Here is a 20,873-nt window from a genome sequence, read left to right on the forward strand (position 1 = left end):
AGCAGAATTCACTCAATATTCCCCTCCAAACAACTTTAAAATAATGCATCAAATAAAAATTCTGCAGCGGGAAAAGAGAAAACAAAGAATTTGTGTGTGGCAAGATGCGATTCTGTTAGTACCAGGATTGTTTTTCTAGTTTGGGGTTCGGCAAGTTAACAAAATTCAGGCATCTTAGGAGAGCACTTAAGGGTCACCTAATGATTGTTTAACTGGCTTCCTCTTTGGATAAAACTTTTCTGAGTCCAGAAAAGTAAAACAGTTTATTGTCACTATAGAAAAATGAAACAAATTCTAGTTCTAGAGACAATGGAAAAAACGAGAATATATGCTCCCCATTTTTAAGTCTAATGGAAGATAGTTTTCTAAACTATAAGTACTTAATCTGTTTTCTACAGGTCAGGTTTTATTATTAAATTTAAACCTTAAAACCAAACATTTCAACATGCAAAGAACAGAAAATAAGATATATATGAATAATGTTATTATTTACCTAAGAAACAAATATTAAATTTAATATTGTAGGAAAAAAGTTCTGTAGTGGGTTAACAAAAGATCAAGGATAACCTTTGGAGCTCAGAAGGACAAAACCCCATGACACTGGGTTTGGGACTAGTTGACAGCACATAGGGTAACATTGCCTTTGGTCTATGGAGACAGTGCACCTCTTAACAGCAACTATAGTACCAGTAGTTCATACCACCCAAATACAATAAGGGGATTAGATACCTTATCAAAAAGACATGATAAAGGATCTCTATTTGGGCACTAGGCTTGAGAATAGAAACCATTTGGCAACCCAATTGCCCACTACCCAGTTCTGGGCCACAGTTCCAGGTAAAAGAGATGTGTTTGCTGTCACAAAGGAGCACAAATGGTCACATTTCCAAAGCAGAGAATGATACTTGTCATCTCAAAGGAGCTAGTTTGCTTTCTAGGTAAAGACCAGAACAGGTTAGTAATCATATCTCTCCCCAGACACACTATTCTGGAAGCCTCTAAAACTTAGAGACCCACAGAAATAGCTGCAAGAACAGTAGGGCTAAAAAGCTTAAAGCTTGAAACAATGATCCTCTCCCCCAGGAATGAGTAGAACTCTACTATAAAGGTGAAAGTCAAGAAATAAACTAGGAAAATGAGCAAACAACAACAAAAGGAACCAGAGCATAAAAATCTACTGTAGTCACAATAAAGCTCAAGATACAAATTCAGGAGAAGACAATAGTATGAAAACATCTATGAGCAAAACTTCAAAGAAAATTCGAATGCTGGATATAAGCTCAAAAAGAATTCCTAGAAGAGCTAAAAAAATTTTTAAATCATTTTAAAAAGCAAATAAGAGTAATACGGGGGGGGGGGTATCAGGAGAAGAAGTGAGAACAATATAAGAAAATTATGAAAAGAATAGTTTAGCAAAAGAAGCACAAAAAAGCTAAAGAAAAAACTTAAGAAACAGATCAGCTAAATTATGAGGTACAAAACCTCACTAAAGAAAATAACTCTTTAAAAAACAAATTGAATAAATGGATAAAGTGGTTAAAAAATCAGTGAAGAAAATAATTCTTTTAAAATTGGAATTAAGTGGAAGCTAATGACTCCACGAGGCATTCAGAAACAATAAAACAAATTCAAAAAAGTGAATAAAATAAAATGTGAAATCTTTCATAAAGAAAAAAAAAACCTGGCCTGTGTAAGGATGATATTAGAAAATAAGTATTGTTTTATTAGTTTAGTGATAAGAAATAAAGTGGTTGGCTTGAGAAAGAACTGGAGTTTGAAGCAGAGCTGAGAGAGCATGTTGATTTCAGATGTTGGCAGTTATGACCGTTTTCTGTGTCAATTACTCTCTCTGGCAGTTGGGAGTTGGTCTCTGGAAGTTGGTAGAGACACTCTCAAAGACTCTCTCAGGGTTGGAGGAGGTAACATCTTTGCCTCTCTCTCTGTGTCTGAGGGAAAGACCTAGAGGAGCTCAGTGTTTTCCTTTCCCAACTTGGGAAACACTACTGAATATCTATTGTGGTTGTTATAGATTGTTTAACTCTGAGAAGACCAAAGAAAAACCTGGTCTTTGGTTTGGACTGGAGTCTTACCAGTCTCAGAGTCCTGACTTGATTCTTGTTGAGACTCAACCAGCTAGCCTTTGCTATTTTATAATTCGGAAACAAAGTTAAGATTTATAAGGATAATAGTGGTAGTTTTATTTAGATAGTATAAATTTGATTAGTCAGATCAGGGAGGATTAGTGTAGCCTGGAAACACAGGAGAAGCAGTTCCTTGTGGAACCAGGAAGTATAAGAGTCTCTTTAGCATCCTTGCACCTAGCCCTGAAGGGAAGTTCACATTTGAGCTTCACTTCATCACTTAGGATACTTCTGAACAGTTTTGAACCTATATTGAACAATTTTTCCATCTAAATATTTTATTTATTTAACTCTTCAATTTATTTTTACATCTGTGAAATAGATGAGGTAGAGATAATTTTAGGCCACTTGAAAACTATGATAAAAAAAAGAGCCTAGATAACAAATTTTTAAGAAATTATCAAATAGCAATTTTTTAAAAGGGTTCTTCATTTTATAACATAGGTAATATATTTTTCTCCCAGTAATAGTGTTTCAGCCATGTGGATTGCATTGTTTTTAACTTTTTCAGTCATATGTAGGAATGTTGTACTAACAGCTCTAGAAATAGAAATGAAATACTCATTTCAATAATTTAAAACATTCATAATTTCATTAATCTTAGTATTATCTCCACTAATGCAGATCACATGTTCTTAGTTCTGGTTCATTGAGTTGTTGTAGCCAAAAAATACTCATTACCTGATACCAGCCTTCTGGTGATATGTTTCTTCTAACCACTTATCCTGATTCTCAGAAGATAGTCTTCTGCTAGACACATTCTCAAAATTCACCCCACTTGTATTCATACTTGACCTTGTACTCATTGAGACATCCACATAGCGCTTTAGATCAAAGATGGGTGCATAAAAAACCAGGAACTATCAAGAGTTGGCAGTGAGAGGAGGCCTAGAACTGAGATCTCAGCAGTCCCAAATAAGGAGTGTTGCTCAATTTTCCAGTCCAGTTTTAGCCTTATGTTGTTATAACCAAGAATAAAATTGTACACATAAACCTCACTCTCATCACATGACTAGCCCATTTTTTCTCTTCATGCATTTTGATAACATCCTTTACATTTTTACTACTTTTCATTCAAACTTCATTATTTGTAATATATTGCAGCTTGGTTGTAATTGCTTGGCATGCTCATACTCATTGTGCTCTTCACTTTTGACCTCTGGGTACTCCTCAACTATAATACATTATTTATAGCTGTAAAACATCACTTGAAGAATATTGGTATTAAAAAGGAGCTTTTATTTCAGGGAGATTCTTGAGATCTTTAAAAGAAAATTTGAAATTTCTTATGAGCAATACACATTAATTAAACTTAATAAACATTTGTTACCACCTACTCTATCAAGACAATAAGAACTCAATTAATACTACGTAAGGGTTGAAATCAGTCTACCAGGACCTAAAAATCAAAAGACATGAAGTGTTATCGTTTCTGCCTTTTAGATACTCTGTCTAATGATCGAATAAGAATATCAGTTACTGAGAAAAGATAAGCATCTTTATAATTTTTTATATTATCCAGCTCTTTATTTTTCCATTAGGATAATTTTTCTTTCAATAACTACTATTCAAAAACTTAATTCTATTTAATTACTTACCTGGTAATTCAGTGACACTGTCTAAAACCTTTTAGAACTTGGATATAAATTGGAAATTTAATCTTAAGTAACCCATCAGAATCTAAATAAAGTTTGGTTTCTGGAGCCTTTACAAAAGGGAGGAGAGCAAAGGAGATACCCAGACTAAGTATGTGGGAAATTTTGAAAAGCCTCTCTTTAGACTTATAATAAAAGTAATTTTTCATGAATATTTATTAACCCTTTTATTGTATGTGGAAATTAAGTTAGCCAATGTTCAGTCACTACTAGACCATCTTAGACATCTGAATTCATAATTATGAAGAGAAACCCAGACCCTCCTTGTTGGATTGAATCTCAAATGCAATGACTTTTTTAATAAAAATATTAAATGACATATGAAGAGTTAGACAAAAGCCACATTTACTTACTTTTTTGAAAACTAGTAGAAAGTGTAAACATAAAGCAAATAATTTATTTTAACTCTGACATGAACCAAAAATGTTATATCTGGTAGTATTTTTAATCCATCAACTCTATCATTGTTGTAATACCAAGAGGTATTGGAAAGATTGATGAAATTTGAAGTAGGAAGATAGATTTTTGTTTGTTTTTACTAGAAAATATGCTGTTCATCCTTCTTGAAAGGAATATTGAGGGGGCAACTGGGTAGCTCAGTGGATTGAGAGGCAGGCCTAGAGATGGGAGATCCTAGGTTCAAATCTGGCCTCAGGTACTTCCCAGCTGTGTGACCCTGGGCAAGTCATTTAACCCCCATTGCCGAACCCTTACTGCTCTTCTGCCTTGGAACCAACACACAGTGTTGACTCCAATATGAAAGGTAAGGGTTTAAAATAAAATTTAAAAAAAGGGAGGGATATTGAACTAAAAAGAAAGCTCTTTTTTTTTTTTTGGAGAAAATACATTAGCAGTATGTCCAGCAGGTCTTTTTTGTTTTAGGTTTTTTGTGAGCTGTAATGGAAAAGATACTTTTCAGTTCTCTATAATTCTCTGATAGTCTTCTATTGTTTATTTCCAGTTTATCCTGTAGGTCTCTTATTTATACATAGTTGTTTTCATGTAGTCTTCCTCATTAGACTGAGCTCTGAGAATAGGGACTCTTTCCTGCCATCTTTTTATCCACTATCTTTAAAACACAGTGCCTGGCACATAGTTTTGTTCAGTCTTTCAATAGTGCCCAAGTCTTCATGACTCTTTGGACATTTCCATGAGAATTTTGGTGGGGCATATTTGCCATTTCCATCTCCAGTGGCAAATAGAGGTTAAGTGACTCGTCCAAAGTCATACAGATGGGCAATTTCTGAGGCTGGATTTAAACTAAGGTTTTCCTAATTCCATGCCCAGCACTCTATTCACTCTGCCCTCTAGCTGCTCAGATACTTAGTAGAGACTTAATAAATATTCATTAACTGACTACTTTGGGGCATCTGAGTGGCACAGGGGAAAGAGCACTGGGTCTAGAGTCAGGAAGATTCAAATTCCTGAGTTGAAATTTGTCTTCAAACACTTATTAGCTAGTTAACCCTGAGCAACTAACATAAGATTGCTATTTGCCTCAGTTTCCTTATCTATAAAAATGAGATAGAGAAGGAAATGGCAAACCACTCTAGTATCTTTGCCAAGAAAACCCCAAATGGGGTCATGAAAGGTCAGATATGACGGAAATGACTAAATGGCTAGAAGACTCTGATCCTTATTGTAGCCTAATTAAATGTTTTCTTGGCATGATACAGTTCCAATTTAGAAATCACTTAATGCATAGTTACGATAGTTGAATGCCAAGTACAATGCCATCCATTCATTGTATTTAGGAAGAATTATTCTCAGTATTTAGAAGGAACAATTTCTTTTCTATCATTTCAATAGTAGACAGACCACAACCAATTGAACAAGTTTGCTTTTTTGGGTGCCTTTTTAAAAAACTATATTAAATCCTATTATCATTTCCATAGATTAGTTCCTTTAAGACTAATGTTACCATCTTAAAAGAGAAAGTAAATGAACAAAGAAGTTCAATTATTAATATAGTAAGAAAATTGATCTCTCTTCCCTATTTTGCACCATGGACCAAGGATAGGGAAGAGCAAAGCCATTTCTGCCCTTTCACTATTTTGACCTAGAATGCCTCAGCATGACAGGGGGAGAAGTGATATTGGTAGTATTTAGTAACCAGAGAGGAGTAAACTTTGCAACATATACAGAGTAGAGTGCCTTTTCTCTGAGAGAATCTTCAATTTATATTATATGATGTTATGTTATATTTGCTGCATAATTGTTTGCTGTCTGTGTTTTCCATTAGATTTTGAGTTCCTTGGGAGTAGGCAATATTTTATATGCTTTTATATGTTCATCACTTAGCACAGTGCCTGGCACATGTAGGTGTTTAATAAATAGTTGTTGACTTGACTGCAAGAAATCCGAGAGTTTAAAAGCATTTGGCTGGTACAGTTGCTAATGTTAAATGTTAATGTTAAAGTTTCTGAACTTATATGAATTCCTCTTGGGATTCAGATACCAACCATAATGAAAAATATAGATGGTAAGGGATTTCTTTTATCTTATAAATTAGTCCTACTCTTATCACTAGGTTCAAACTGTGATATTTTTCTAGGTTTAGAGAACATAATAATATTCTCTTATCCATGTAAATTCCTGCATATGCCTCTCTTCATAATATAGCATTCACAGCAGAAGATAGAACCCATGCAATAAACTTATGTACCTGAATGGGATCACTCAACCAAAATGCACTTTTAAAAATTTGTTACATTAAAATATCCAATTAATTCCCTTCATCTCTCTCCTCCCTCATTAGAGAAGGCATTTTTTGACAAAAAAATATATGTCCATTTAAAGTTGTCATTTCTATTTATTAGTTCTTTCTCTGGAGTTGGAAATACTAATTCTTCAAACACTATTTCTGTTGCTATATAGATCTCTTGATTCTTCTAATTTTATTCTTCATAATTTCACATAGGTCTTTCCATGTTTTTCCAAAATTAATCCCTTTTGTCATTTCTTACAACATAATAGTATACTATTATAATCATATGCTACAACTTAAGTGCATATATTGTAAAATTTACTATACTAGGTGCTTGGGATACACATTTTAAAATTTAATAGTTCCTGCTCTCAAGAGATCTTACATTCTGTTGGAAGAGCTTTGCTTATTAATTGCATGTGACTTTAAGGATATCTTCTGAGGTCTCAAGAGAGATGATATACAGTGCTATAAATATTCAAGTTTCACCAAGAGGGCTTCTTAGCTCTTTTGTATAGGAAGGTTCCTGTCTCTGCTGTACACTGTTGACTTGCTCTTATTTTCTTGAGAGTCTAGGGCATTACTAGAAAGTCAGAGGGGCCATGGGGTGGCGATGTTCTCCTCCCCCTCTCTATGCACAACTGAGGACATATCTCACATCACCCACACCTCTAAAAGGTTCACCATCACTGGTCTAAACCAATGATTTTTAAAGACCATCTGATCATGCCCAGCCCTACCCCGCACTATGTGCAGTGCTGTCCCTCTCCCCCCAAAGAATCCTGTAGGGAGGAGGGTCTACTTTTCAGGATATTGCTTAAGACCTTAGGCAGCTTTCTTCAGGAAAAGCCACATGGAAGAGATTCCTAGGCCAGTAAGTCCTGCCACCATTCAATTGGGGAGAGGAGATAGAGGTGGTTTAAACAGGGTTCTAGAATAGGATGAACTTCCCTTTTTTAAAAACAAAATTGTCTTTTGTGGCAGCTAATCCTGATCTGGGTTCAGGTCAAGTCTGAGCTTGCAAGAATTGATTTACCAGTGTTTCTGGTCTGGTTGCAAACCTGAAATCAGAAATTTTTTCTTAACTGATTTTTAAACCAAAAAGAAAAGCTCAGCAGGGTAATAAAAGGCCAAGGGAACCATTTTGGGATATGCAGTCATATTTGTGACTGGTAAGACAAATCATAACTTTGATGATGACTTTGATGATGAGGAAAATAATCAGAACTGAAAAAGAACTCAGATTATTTAATACAAACCTCTCAACAGGGGTTCTTGTAATAAAGCAGTCTTTAAGTTGTTCTATATCAAGCACAACAAATGTTAACATAAACAAGTTTCTTGATTGTTAGTTCAGTGCTCTTTCCACTCATAAGTTTTGCGTTTACTTTTTAATCAAAATATACTTCTTACTAAGATAAATAAATAAAATCCAAGCAAACCTACCTACACAAAGTTAGAATCAACTTTGGTCAATTTCACTGTAATACAGAGTCCATAACTAGCATGTTTGCCCTTATTCCCCCTCTACTCCCCCCCCCCCCACTGTTGCTCATCTTATGAGCTAAGAAATTTTTACATATTTTATTAAGATTTTATGATATTGATGTTTCTCCTTCCATATCATCTTTGGCCAGCCCACCATGTTTACAGCTGCTGCTCATGATGGAAGTAGCAGTAGGGGCAGCAGTGGTAGAGCCATACTGCCTCATTCTGTGAAGGGTGGAGCCAGCCAAGATTCCAATCTTGAAAGCAAAGGAGGAGCCCCAGGGAGGGGGACAGAGAAGGCTCCACAGGCTTGGAAGTCCAAAGGAGGAGTGGCATTTGGCCCAAACCTTCACCCACAGTTTCCTTCCTGCCTGCTGCCCAGGGTGGTTGCACTCAGCCTTCAGTGCTTAAGTCTCATCCTCCTCTCCACTGTTTTCCTTCCTTCCTGGCACCCAGGGAAGCTACATGCAGCCCTTAGCACCCAAATCTCCCCCTTAGCCTCAGCTTCCTCTCCTGAAGGAGGAGGGTCAGTGGCCTGAGGGTTCCATCCAGCGGAAGGGGGGAAGCACAGAAGGGCAGGGAGACGTGGTAGAGAAGGGGAAGGAAGTAACTCTACCAGGAATAGTCCCACGTGCCCACAGAGAGGTCTCTGCATGCCATATTTGGCATGTGTACCATAAATTCACCATCCCAGGTCTAGGGCGATTATTGGTGGAGGAATAAGTTAATCTACAATAGAAAGTTCTGATATGTTTCACTTTACCTACTGACATCAGTTTTGTTGCCTAGACCAAAGAACATTTCTCAAAGGACTTAACTAATCTTTTCAACTTTCATGAGTTCACTATATCTAATTTAGATCCACTTCATTTAAAAATAAGAAAGTTGTCTAGAAAAAAAAGCTACTTTGCTTTGTCAATGATTTAAAAAAAAACTAGTTTGATTAACTACATTTTGCATGGATAACTCAACCTTCTAAGTTATTAGGAACAAAATGATGACATCAAGGATTTCACACTTCTCTACCATATTTTAACTTCTTTCTAAAAAGGCTAAAAATTTCTCATACTTTCCATTTGCTAAGAAACGGAAAATAATGGTTGAGAATACAATAAAGCAGTGTTGCCTCATTTCTTTCTCTAATAAGAACTAATAGTAGGATCACTGTAGTAACTGTTTTCATCTCTCTTTGTTATTGAATCATTCCATTTTAATACATACTGCTCACAGTACATTTTATAATAGTATTATCTAACTCCTGGGATTAAGAATATAGTATGAATTTAATTTTGTTGGTATTTTTCTATTAAGTTTCTTATAATTGTATTGTATAAATGTATAATTTATACAATGTAAAATGTATAATTATATAATTATAATAATAAATTAAGTTTCTTATAATTCTTATAATAGATCTTTTTATAATTGTGTATTTACAAATTGTCAGTTATTAGAAATACGACAATTGTTAACAATGGTGGTGTTGATGATGACACTTTAAGATAATTATATCCTATAATCTTTATAATGATATTTATTTCTTTGAGATTTTGAAATCTTCAGACTTCCGCACTGAAGGGAATAACTTTTCTATCGGAATACCCTAAAGTTAGTGTTATGGTAAGCCTATTTACCCAAAAGGCAGTAAAATTCCATTTTTCAAGCTTTCAGTGATCCTTTTAAATTGATTAAATTGCCAGTCAACTTAGTCTTTAAGATTTAGATAACTAGAGTTTCTTTTTTCATTAATAAAGGGAACCATTGTCCTATACTAGGTGACATGGTAGCTAGTTCTGGTCCTGGAGTCAAGAAGACCTGAATTCACTTCTGACTTCAGACACTGGGTGTATGACTTTGAGAAGTCACTTAGCCCTGTTTGCCTCAGTTTCTTCAGCTGTAAAATCAGCTAGAGAAGGATATGGCAAATCACTCCAGTATCTTTTCTGAGAAACCCCAATTGGCATCCCAAAGAGTCTGCTGAAATTACAGAACAATAGCAAAAGTACATTTTTCAGTATTGTGCTTACAAAATTGGGGTGCAACATGGAAAGCTTTAGAAATCATAGTTCATAAATTTAAAACTTGATGGGAACCCAACCTCATTTTATACATGAGGAAAATAAAACTCAGAGGGGTTTAGGGACTTGTCACCAAAATTACTGTGAGTTTCAAAACCAAATCTTCCTGACTCCAGTTTATTAGTCTATTGTGTACTATACTGGTAGTATAGTAATACTGACTAGAAGGATCAGAGGTCAGTAGGGATGTTTTACTAGCATTCTTTTAATGAATGATGAATTACATGTTTTGTTAAGTTATTTCCCACATGTACCATTCTTGGTTAAAGTGCTCAAAGAGGTAAGTGCACCAGAATCATCAGAGATTAGAGCATTTTTAAGAGTCTTTGATGTCATTATATATATCTTCAAGAATCCATAGTACAGAAACACAATCAGCATACCTTTTTTAGCATTTAAAATAATATTTCACAAAAATTGGATAGTTCTCAAGCGATAAAAAATATTTAAGATAGATTTATTTATAGCTACTAATTTGCTATTGTTGGCATTGAGGTTTTCAGAATTAAAAGCTATTTACCATATTTTAGTTTTGCTAACATTTAAAATTTATCTCAGAAGAGCTGGAATGACATGGGGATTCTCATTCTGTTGCTTAGCTATATAATAGTGTTCAGAATTTTAGGAAACTAATCTTCTACCAGGCATTAAGAGGTATTCAGTTAAACCAAGAAAAAGAACTAGAGAAATTAAACTGGAGAAGAATAGGGATGTAGAAATATATTTCCAAAAAATTCAAATTTAAAGTGATAAAAATATTTCAATATTAAAGGTATTAAACATGAACAAAAACTTTCATGATTTAAGCAAGTCAGTGAAAAGAATTAAAGATGGAGGATTGCCAGACTGTTATAAGTTAATTACTTCTGTGGTATTATTTATGCTTATTGAATTGAAAAAGACAACAAAACTGCAATGGATTAAACATCAAGTAGGGTACTCAGACTGGTCTTAATTTAAATTTTAAATTTAATTCATATGAGATAAATTTGATTTAACACATTGATGAATTGCAAACCTTAGAAAATGAGTAGTACATTCAGTTCTGTTATTGTACTTGAACTGTGAGAAGATCACTCCTTGAGAGTTTACTCCTTGAGAGTTTACTTATCAAAGTCGATTTTAACAAATCAAAAGACATTCAACCAGTTGTTCTAAACATGGGCTGGTAGGTGACAATATGAATAAAGTTCTAGGTCTAGAATCAGGAATGTTCAGATTTGGCCTTAGACACTTACTAGCTATGTGACTCTGGGCAAGTCACTTAATCTTGTTGGCCTCAGTTTCCTCATCTCTAAAATAAGCTGGAGAAGGAAATGACAAATCACTCCTGTATCTTTTCCAAGAAAAACCCAAGTGGGATCACAAAGAGTTAGGCATAACTCAAATAACCACAATTCTATCTTTAACAAAAGTCAGAAATACAAGATATAGCGAGAATTTACAAAAACAGAGGAGTTAAAATTTTTCCCCACTGGTGAGTGGGCAAGGGATATAAATGCTTTTCAAAGAAACGTAATCTATCAATAACACTGTGGGAAAAATGCTTTAGATCAGTAAGGGTAAGAGAAATCCCAAATAAAGTAACATGAAGGTGTCACTCGTTCCCATGAGTTTGTCAAATTTGATGAGTCTAAAAGTGTTAGAAGAGCTGTGAAGCAATAAATACTCTAATATACAGTTACTTCAACTTTTAATTATTACAGTTATTTTGGAAAACAATTTAGAATTAATTAAGAAAATTTAGTAACCATAGTTTGACTCGTAAACTATAATATTGATTTAGAAATTCCAGTAGTGGATGTGTACCACAAGGGGTCATTTACAGAAAGATGTCCAAGATATCTGAAAATATTCATAGTGATATTTGTAATAGAAAAAAGCTGGGAACACAGTAGTTACCATTAATTAATGGATGTCTGAATGTATTGTGGCATATAATAGAATATTATCGTTCTTAAAGAAATTAAAAATATCGGGAATTAAGAGAAAGAAAGGAGGACTTGTATGAGTTGATACAGAACAAAGGAGGCCAAAATTAGAAGAATAATATACACAATTTAAATTTGTAAAATAAGAATTCAGGCCAAATGTGATAATAATCATTATTGGTTCTAGAAGACATATTGGAATATAGTTCTCTTAACTCATTTTCTCTGTGGACAGGTCTTGTTTCCTTCCTAGACTATAGAGACAATATCATTTTCCATCTAACATAATGCATTGCACATTTTAATAATTAATAAATATTTGTTCAGTTGAAGGGCACTGAGGTTGAGCTAAGCACTTTCAGTAGCCTCTTTTCTATATGTGCAAAGCTGTTTGTATCTCATCAAAGTCATTATAATAGGAGCTCCTTTGCTGTGGGGCAGGTTTTGCTTTTTTTTTTTTTTAGTTCCCAGCTCTTAGCACAGTAGCTGACATATACTAACCACTGAATCAACATTTATAAAATGAGGAGCCAGTTCAGGGTTTTCTGAGTCTCTCAGAAAACAGAAAATATTGGTGATTAGCTGGTTATCAGTATATACTTGCTAAAAGTGTGCTCTATCATCAATACTATTGCTGTGGCTAAGGCTAGAGACACTTTTGATTTCAATGGCCTTCTTATCCAGGCTGTTCCTTCCTTATCCAAGGATGATGATCATCTTTTGTGATCAAATTCATGGGGGAAGCTAATAGAGGAACCATCTAGTCAGTTAACAGCCATATAGTAAGTTCCTAATAGGTGCTAAGCATCATACATGGGCTGGGGATAAAAAGAATGACAAAAAGTACCATTGCACCCACAAGAAGCTTTCATGGAAGCTTTCATGGAAGAAATGGCATGTAAGTAAAATAACCATCTTTAAGCAAGTTACAGAAAGGACATAAATGGAAAGTACTACAATCAGAAGGGACCAGCAAGCTACAAAGGGACAAAGCACTACAAACATGTAGGGCAATCAATTCAGGGGGCAACACAGAGTCTAGAAATAGAGTAGGTGGTGGTGGTTGTTTTGGGAAGGGGGGTTGCTAGAAATAACAAAAACTTCAGTGCCAAGTGGAATATAGAGTACATAAAGGAGAATAAAGTGTAAGAAGAATGGAAAGGTGGTAGGAAAGCTCCAGCTCTTGAAGGGTTTTAGCTGCCAAATAAAGCATTTTATATTTGATTCTAAAGTTATAGGGAGCCATTGTAGTAGATGTATTTTGGGGGGTATGACAGCAGACCTATATTCAAGGAAATCTCTTTGGCAGTTGACTAGAAGATAGATTGAAATGAAGAGAGGCTTGAGGCACAGAAACCTAGAGTATAACTCTAGGTGAGAGGTGATGAAAGCTTGTACTAGGATAATGGCCATGTATGTGTAGAGAAGGGAGAAGAATAGAGAAAACATGGAAGTTGAAATGATAATATTTGTCAATAATTAGATATGGGAGGGAAGGAAGATGATATTGAGATTGCAAGCTAACATGACTGAGAAGTTAGAATGGTGATTGGTACCTCAAAAGTAATAAGTTTTGGAAGAAGAGGAAAGTTTGGAGGAAAAGATAATGAATTGTGTTTGGGACATATTGATGCCTAGTTCAAGATGGCAAAAAGACGATTGAGTTTGTAAGCCTAGAGTACAGAATTAAAGACCAAGCCTATTTATGTAGATCTGGGAATTATCTTCATAGAGGCAGTAATTTGGATGCTGATGAGATCACAAAGTGAGATAGTATTCAAGGAGAAGAGAGCCTGGGACAGTCTTGATCATTCACCCATAATTATGGTCATGACTTGTTTAAAGATCTAGAAAAAGACCCTAAGAAGGAATTATCAACAAATAAGACAAGAGCCAGGAAAGAACCACACTTCAAAAGAACATAAGAATGTATATTCAGGAGGAGATGGTGAAAGTTTCAGACAGGTCAGTGAAGTTGAGGGTTGAGAAAAAGACATTAAATTTAACAACTGAGAAAACATTGGTGATTTTGGAGCAGACAGTTGAATGAGGAGATTAGAAGACCAATTCCAGAAGGTTTAGGAGTGAGAGAAACCAGAGGAAATAAAAATACCGAGTATATGCATGTTTCTCATTTATTTTCCCCACAAAGGGGAGAAGAGATAACAAACAATAAAAAGAGGGAAGGTTAAATGAAAGAAGGATTGTTTTTCTTTTTTAAGGATGGAATTAGAATTGGGAGGGGGGCGGATCCTCAGGGAAGGAACCAATTAGATAGTGTACTAGCCAGGGATCAGGAACCAAAGCTTGAAAGGTCTATAAGAGAGGGAGATAAATAGAAGCACTACTTCCTCTCCCAGGCAGAATTATACAAGGGAAGGTAACATTGGATCAATGTCCAGAGCTGAAAGGTAAAAAAGGAAATCCCCTTCAGGGTCTGGTTTCTGTTTTCTTCCCTGGATGAATAGAATGAGATTAATATAAATACAAATACAAATGAATTAATATAATCTATTTAATATTTTGATATTCAGGAATGGTAGGTTTAGGGGAAAAGGAAAAATAGGAAGTCCCTAATTCTATTTCAACCTAAATTACCTTCAAGTCTGGGGACCCGAGTCCCTGATGAAGTTGTGGAGTCAGGCTGGTTATTTCCTAATATAGAGAGATACAGCTATTGAAGATATCAATGGGAAAATTTTCTTGGGTGGATAGTCTCTTATCTTTCCCAAAGGGAAAAAATCTCTATCCACCACTATTGAGGAAGGATAGCTAAGTTGCTCTTCTCCCTTTCAGTTCAAAAGGGGAAAAGAACTCCTTTCCCACTGTCTATCTGCTTTTCTTGGCTGGAGATTCTAGCGCCATCCCCTGTTGTCACCAAAGTTCCATTTCCTTCCTGCATGAGGTTTCCTTGTAAATCAAGTCCTTGCAGTGTAGTCTGTACCTCTCTCATCCACAATAGGAAAATATTGAAGAACGGGAATGAGGATGATAGTGGAGGAATATGTTGAAGAGGATATATCACATATGTTTTCCTTGTCAAGGAACAGGACCACCAACTTAGAAGAATTTCATTAGAAACAGGAATGAAAGAAGAAAAATGGAGGAAGATGTCTGAATAATATGAGAAGAGAATGAGGGGTGAAGAAGGAGCTCTTAGAACAATTACAGTTTTTTCAGTGAAGGCAAGTTTTTAGCAGATATAGTATGAGGAGGTAGTACAATGAACAACTTGAAGACTAAGGAACAAGTTTGGAATAGCTATCAGAAAGTTAAAATATATAGGTGTCTATTATAAAGGTTACCTTTAAGGGGGGAAAGCACCAGCAAGCTAAAGGTGGGAGGTTCAAAAAAGGTATAATCCAGAAGGAGGAAATTGAGCTGTCTTGGAAGATACCAAGAACCCCCATGAGTCAAAGAAGAGTGATCATTCCAGACATGAGGGACAGTTGTTCCTCCCCCCCCCCAAAAAAAAAGCATGGAATGAATGAGTGGTAAAATATTTGAAAATATTTGTTAAGCAAGATACAATTTCATATGTAATGAGCATTTAGTAAATAGTATTTTTTGGACCATAGAATATGTAAAGAGAAGTAATTGATAAGACTAGAAAACAAGATAAGGCTAGGTTGTGAGGAGAATTCAATGAGAAACAAGTTTATTTTTATCTTGAGGATAATAGGGATTCACTGGATTTTTTTAAGGTGATATAGATTTGTGCTTTAGGAAAATTAATTGGCCAGTTGTATGGAAGATGTAGAGGTAATGAACTTGAGGCAACTAAAACCAATTAGGACGCTGTTTCAATAGTCCAGATGAGAGGTGATGAAGGCCTAAATGAGTGTGGTGACTTTGCAAGTGGCGACAAAAGGGGTATATATGAAAGATCTTATTTGGCATCTGTTTGGATACATTAGGTGAGTGAAAGTGAAGAGTCAAGGATAACACCTAAGTTTCAAGCCTGGATGACTGGATGGATGGATGGTGGTACCTTCGAAAGTAATAGAGAACTTCAGAAGGGGCCTGGTTTGGGTAAGAAAGATAATGAATTCTGTTTTAGACATATTGGGTTTGAAATGCCTCTGTTTCACATGTGCAGTTGGTGATGTGGGACTAGAACTCAGAAGAAAGACTAGAGCTAGATATATGTTTCAAGAAAGGCTTCTATAGCTACTGATACATGAACCTCCTTGAAGGAAGCTAAGGATTCTAAGAAGCCAATATGAGGGAAAAGTTCATTCCAGGGATAACCTGAATTCTTCAAACATGTAAATTCTTCAAATCAGGAGAAAACCAGAAATCCATCAAGTGAGAATTATTTTCTTTGCCATTGTATTCTCTTCTAGCTACATACGGGGCTGGTGGAAGAGAAGGGGAGCAGACATTTTTCAAGTGGAACTATGTGTCCCCCAGGCAGGTTGACTAAGATAATGGTGAGCACAACAGGAAGTATGTTCCTTTCTTGCTGTGATCATGAAGGCAAAGTGGCTAGACATGGGTCCTGGGATAGATAGACAGGTACCTGGGCAACAAAAGGATCTGAAGCATGGAGTCCGGCATTATTCCTTTCCCCAAGATCTGTCCTCTTATTTCTTCTTTCCATCCCTCCTCAATTCAATTTCCTTATCTCTTCTCCATTCTCACACTGTACTTAGATCTGTCAGTCCATCTTGAGTGGGGAGTGAGTAGTATGGAGGGTAAGAATATATCTTTATCACCTCTTATTACTTTACATAAAATAAAATTTTTCATTAGAGGTAAAGTTTTATTCCTTCTGGTGATTAGATATCTTACAAATCTGAGAAGTGTCTTGAGGTTCAGAAAGTAAGTGTCACAATATCAAAATGACCTTGATCCTCAGGTTATCAGAATTCTTTGGCCCTGTACCACACAGCTTCTTCTACTGAGATGAGAGATGAATTTGTTTCTTGTTTTGAGTGACTTTGAGCAGATTTTGTCTTCTAAAATGCACACTAAATTTTCTTCCTCAGCTAAATAGAGATATTTCAGACAATCTGGTTCTGTAGATTGAGACCTTTGTGGGGCTTGTGTCATTTTTCACTCCTTAGCAATCTATAATAGTCTTGTTGAATCTTTTACTTTTCCTGAAATGCAAATCCTTGTGGTAGAAGAGGGAAAACATTTATTAAGCATTTACTGTGTGCTATTCACTGTGCTAAACACCTGCGATACAAATACAAAATTGAAAAAACTCTTCAATTCAAGTACCTTACATTCAAATGAGAAGTCACAGCATACATATAGATGTGGTCACCCAGGAAATACATATCACAAGAATACTCTTTCCAGGAAAAAAAAAAAAGATAATATGGTAGCATTAATTAAATTAGCAAGAGAGACTTTCATGGGTATGATGCTGCAGAAAGACAAAATGGGGAAAGGGAAGGTTTAATGACTGAAAATCATGGTCTGATTTGGTGAGTTGGGCCTCACTAAATATTGTGAACTTGTTGGGTTGATGACGATTTGACTCAGAATATGAGTTTCAAAGCTCAGTGTATTAATTTCCATGAGAACTGGGATATTTTTCTGTCTTTCTGGTCTGGAGATGATATGGTGCCAGTTGGTTAGAAAAAGGAAGGCAAGAGCATTAGGGAAATGGTGGAGGTGGATGAGTATGAAATGTGAAGTTGCAATGCTATATTTGTAATAATGGTTTTTTCCTATTTTTTTTAATTAATGTGTTTCTACAACTAGCTTAAGAATCACAGTTCATTCGTATCACTATTTTCATAGGAAAACATGTTCAAAGTTCCATCTAACATTTATAATAACTTGTTTGTAAGTTAAAGAATTTCATCCATTTTAAGTGTTTCAAGCATCCAAAGACCAAATTCAATTGGAAATGAATTTTTCTCAATGCCAGCTTTTTTCTTTGATTTTTTTCCCTCTTATCTTTACTAAACTTATTATAATTCCTACTTTTTTGCCTCTCTCCTTTCTAACTTTTGAAAAAATGGATTTTGATGTTCCATATTCTACTTCAGGAAAGCAAAAACAATACAATCCTTAAATATAAAAGCTATGAGTGGTCATTGCTGTGAACTCAAGATTAAATGGAATATTTGGCTGAGATCTATTAAGTGAATTGTGTTTGCTATTTATAGATCATTAAAAAATTTATAACCCCTATAAATACTAAAAAAACAAAATCACATTTTGTGAAGCAAAGATACTAAATGAGAGTGGTCACACTAAAGAATCAGACTTTTTCATTTTACTTTTCATATTCTTGAGCTTTGGCTGTAGGTACCATAACAAGAATGCCTGAAAATGGATTCTTTTATTCATTTTTTAATTGTTACCAAAACGAGTAAGGTATGTTTTTCCTCTGTGTTCAGGTATATGTCTCGAGTCCATGGTATGCATCCAAAAGAGACAACACGTCAGCTGAGCTTAGCAGTGAAAGATGGGCTCATTGTTGAGACCCTAACTGTGGGCTGCAAGGGGTCTAAGGCTGGTATTGAACAAGAAGGCTATTGGTTACCAGGAGATGAGATTGTGAGTATAATTTGATGAATCTTACCACATTTCTGTATATATTGAATTTTTATATTTTTAAAAACTTGTTTAATCATTGCTAATATATGTACATCATAAAGAAGTAAAAATTTTTCAGAAATTTACTATTTAAATGTAAAGAGACTTTCTCAAAATTAAGAACTTATACCTCCTTTGGATGTGCTTTTTTGGATATCTTTCAAGAATTACTAGGTTTTTTTGTTTTTTGTTTTTGTTTTTTAAGCAAAAGCCTCTTTATTGAACCAATATTGACAAATCTTCAGGAGAAAGACAAGGACTTCTTAAAAAATACCTTTCTAAGAGGCCATCTATAATTAGTAGCCCTTGAAAAAAATGTTTTCTTTCAGGATTTGTACCTAAATTTATGTTTGAATCAGAGACCAGGGTTGACAGTTTGATAGATGAAAAGAATGGACCTCAGGAGAGTGATGTTAGGGGCCTATTTAAAGGCTAAAGTTGAATTTTGGTACTAGGTAGAAAGGATCCATATTTTAATTTTTTCCAGTACTAGTACTGGAAAAACTTATTGTACTAGTATAGTACAGTTCTATATACAATAGTATAGTACTATTCTTGTCTGTTTTTGTGGCAAATGTATAAAAATCAAAATAGAAAGATTATTAGGTTTGTTCTACTTTTACTCTTGGCCTTATTTTTAGACCTTCATTTATTTAGATTGTATTATAAACTTTTTTTTAATCTGGGTATATCATTTTGCTTCAGTGGTTATTTAAAGGAGTAACCTTTTTCTTTTTTTCATATGTAAAAGTGATTTAGTATATAGTATTTCTAATTCCTTGAGGTTCTCATGTTTATTATTTCTGGTGTGGATATGACTTTTAAAATACACTATTTTAAAATGATAGGTTGAAAATGTGCCAAATTTTAAAATTAACTGAATTTGATAGAGCTTAACTTATTTGGCTTAACTATTAACTATTATTAAAAACTATTATATAGTTTTAAAATTAGTTTGTGAAAGCTTTAAAATAAAAACCAAAAATGCAATCTTTTCTATAGCTATACCATCTGTTTTGAGATGTTTGCAAGGATAAAAATGTTTTTTACTTCTTTTTTCTTACCTTTTTTATAACAATGAACTCACAAACACAGGAGCTGATAGTTCTGTCCTTTCCTGACACATTAGCAGGAGTTAATTAACAAATTTTGTTTCAGTCATGATAATTCACAAAAACAGCTATTGGAGGCTGATAAAGATAAAATTGGATAAGTAAACTATAGCACTTTATGTTAGTGGAATTAAAAATATAAGAAAACTCATTTGATGAGTAAAACAAAATTGTGAAAATAAAAGTATTTAATCGTGTAAATATTTTATGATATTTTATAGGCATTAGCTATACTGAAAAAAGTTTTAAAATATATCAGTTATTTTATTTGCATACTTTATAAAAATACAGATTTTCCATTGAATTTACATTAAGGCATAAAGAACTCACTGTCACAAAATATTTAAAAGAAAAAGATTGATTTTCATGATTTTATTGTCAAACTATTACAGAATTATTACTTTAGATAATAAAGGCTTTCAGCTACTCTGCAACATATAATATAGTATGCTTTATACTTGGCGATTATTTTTACAGTAACTGCCTAGGAAGTTGTAATCAACCACTCTAATCCAGGGATAGAACTTAATCCATAAGATTGAAGTTTGGGGATTGCTTGGAAATTTCCTTGATAATAGCTGTTTTTCTGTTTGCCAACCAGTATAACTTTCGACTCTAACCTTTTTATCTGTAAACCTCAAAATTTCTTAGACTTATAAATGTTGGAAATTTCACCATTGGGAAATTTCATACTTGAAAAATTTCCTATTGATAGTGGGTCTTGACTATTGGAATGTGAACCCCATTGGCATGGGAGGTTCCTTCTCTTCCCTTCTTCAGATTACTTTAGGACAGAAACCTTTTGCTGAACAATGGAAAGGACTTTGACCTATGCTTAAGCATAGAACAGGAATTTCTTTGAGTCATGATTGATTTTAGAATTGATACAATGGAGATACTTGGAATCAATCTCCACCCTATTCAGTCCTAACAGGATTGAGTAAGGGCTGCAGCCTAGATCAAAATTTAATTATTCCAATCTCTACCCTACTCAGGTTAACAGGATTTAGAAAGGGCTGTAGCAAAGGAGCAAAGATTTAATCATTTGAAAATATGACCTTCAACAGACATGTGCAAAGCCTCTGGGCGGTCCTGGGTTAAGCTAGAGCCTCCATTGGCACAGGGAAATTGATGGACAGTGATTGGTAGATGTGAGAACTGAGGGGAGGCAACTTGGATGGTTTCCTTAAAGATCAGGGG

At 34.7% G+C, this 20,873-nt stretch overlaps 1 protein-coding gene across 15 annotated transcripts in view; it reads left to right on the forward strand.

Annotated features, from left to right (window-relative positions):
• Window positions 1–20,873, forward strand: part of ZMYND11 (zinc finger MYND-type containing 11) — a 141,611-nt gene that overhangs the window by 58,676 nt on the left and 62,062 nt on the right. For 12 of the 15 annotated variants that reach the window (XR_008912376.1, XR_008912377.1, XR_008912375.1 and 9 more), the window contains exon 3: window positions 18,363–18,522. Coding sequence is in view for 10 of the 15 variants with exons in the window: in XM_056799986.1 (XP_056655964.1) it covers window positions 18,363–18,522 (160 nt within the window). In the remaining 5 variants the exon portion in view is untranslated. Of the gene's footprint in view, window positions 1–15,917; window positions 16,033–16,156; window positions 16,434–18,362; window positions 18,523–20,873 lie in introns of those variants that run through there. The other 3 variants (XM_016426281.2, XM_016426280.2, XM_016426282.2) reach the window with 3 other exon arrangements.

The sequence above is a fragment of the Monodelphis domestica genome, chromosome 5, assembly GCF_027887165.1.
Source record: "Monodelphis domestica isolate mMonDom1 chromosome 5, mMonDom1.pri, whole genome shotgun sequence".
In the NCBI taxonomy this organism is placed as follows: Eukaryota; Metazoa; Chordata; class Mammalia; order Didelphimorphia; family Didelphidae; genus Monodelphis; species Monodelphis domestica.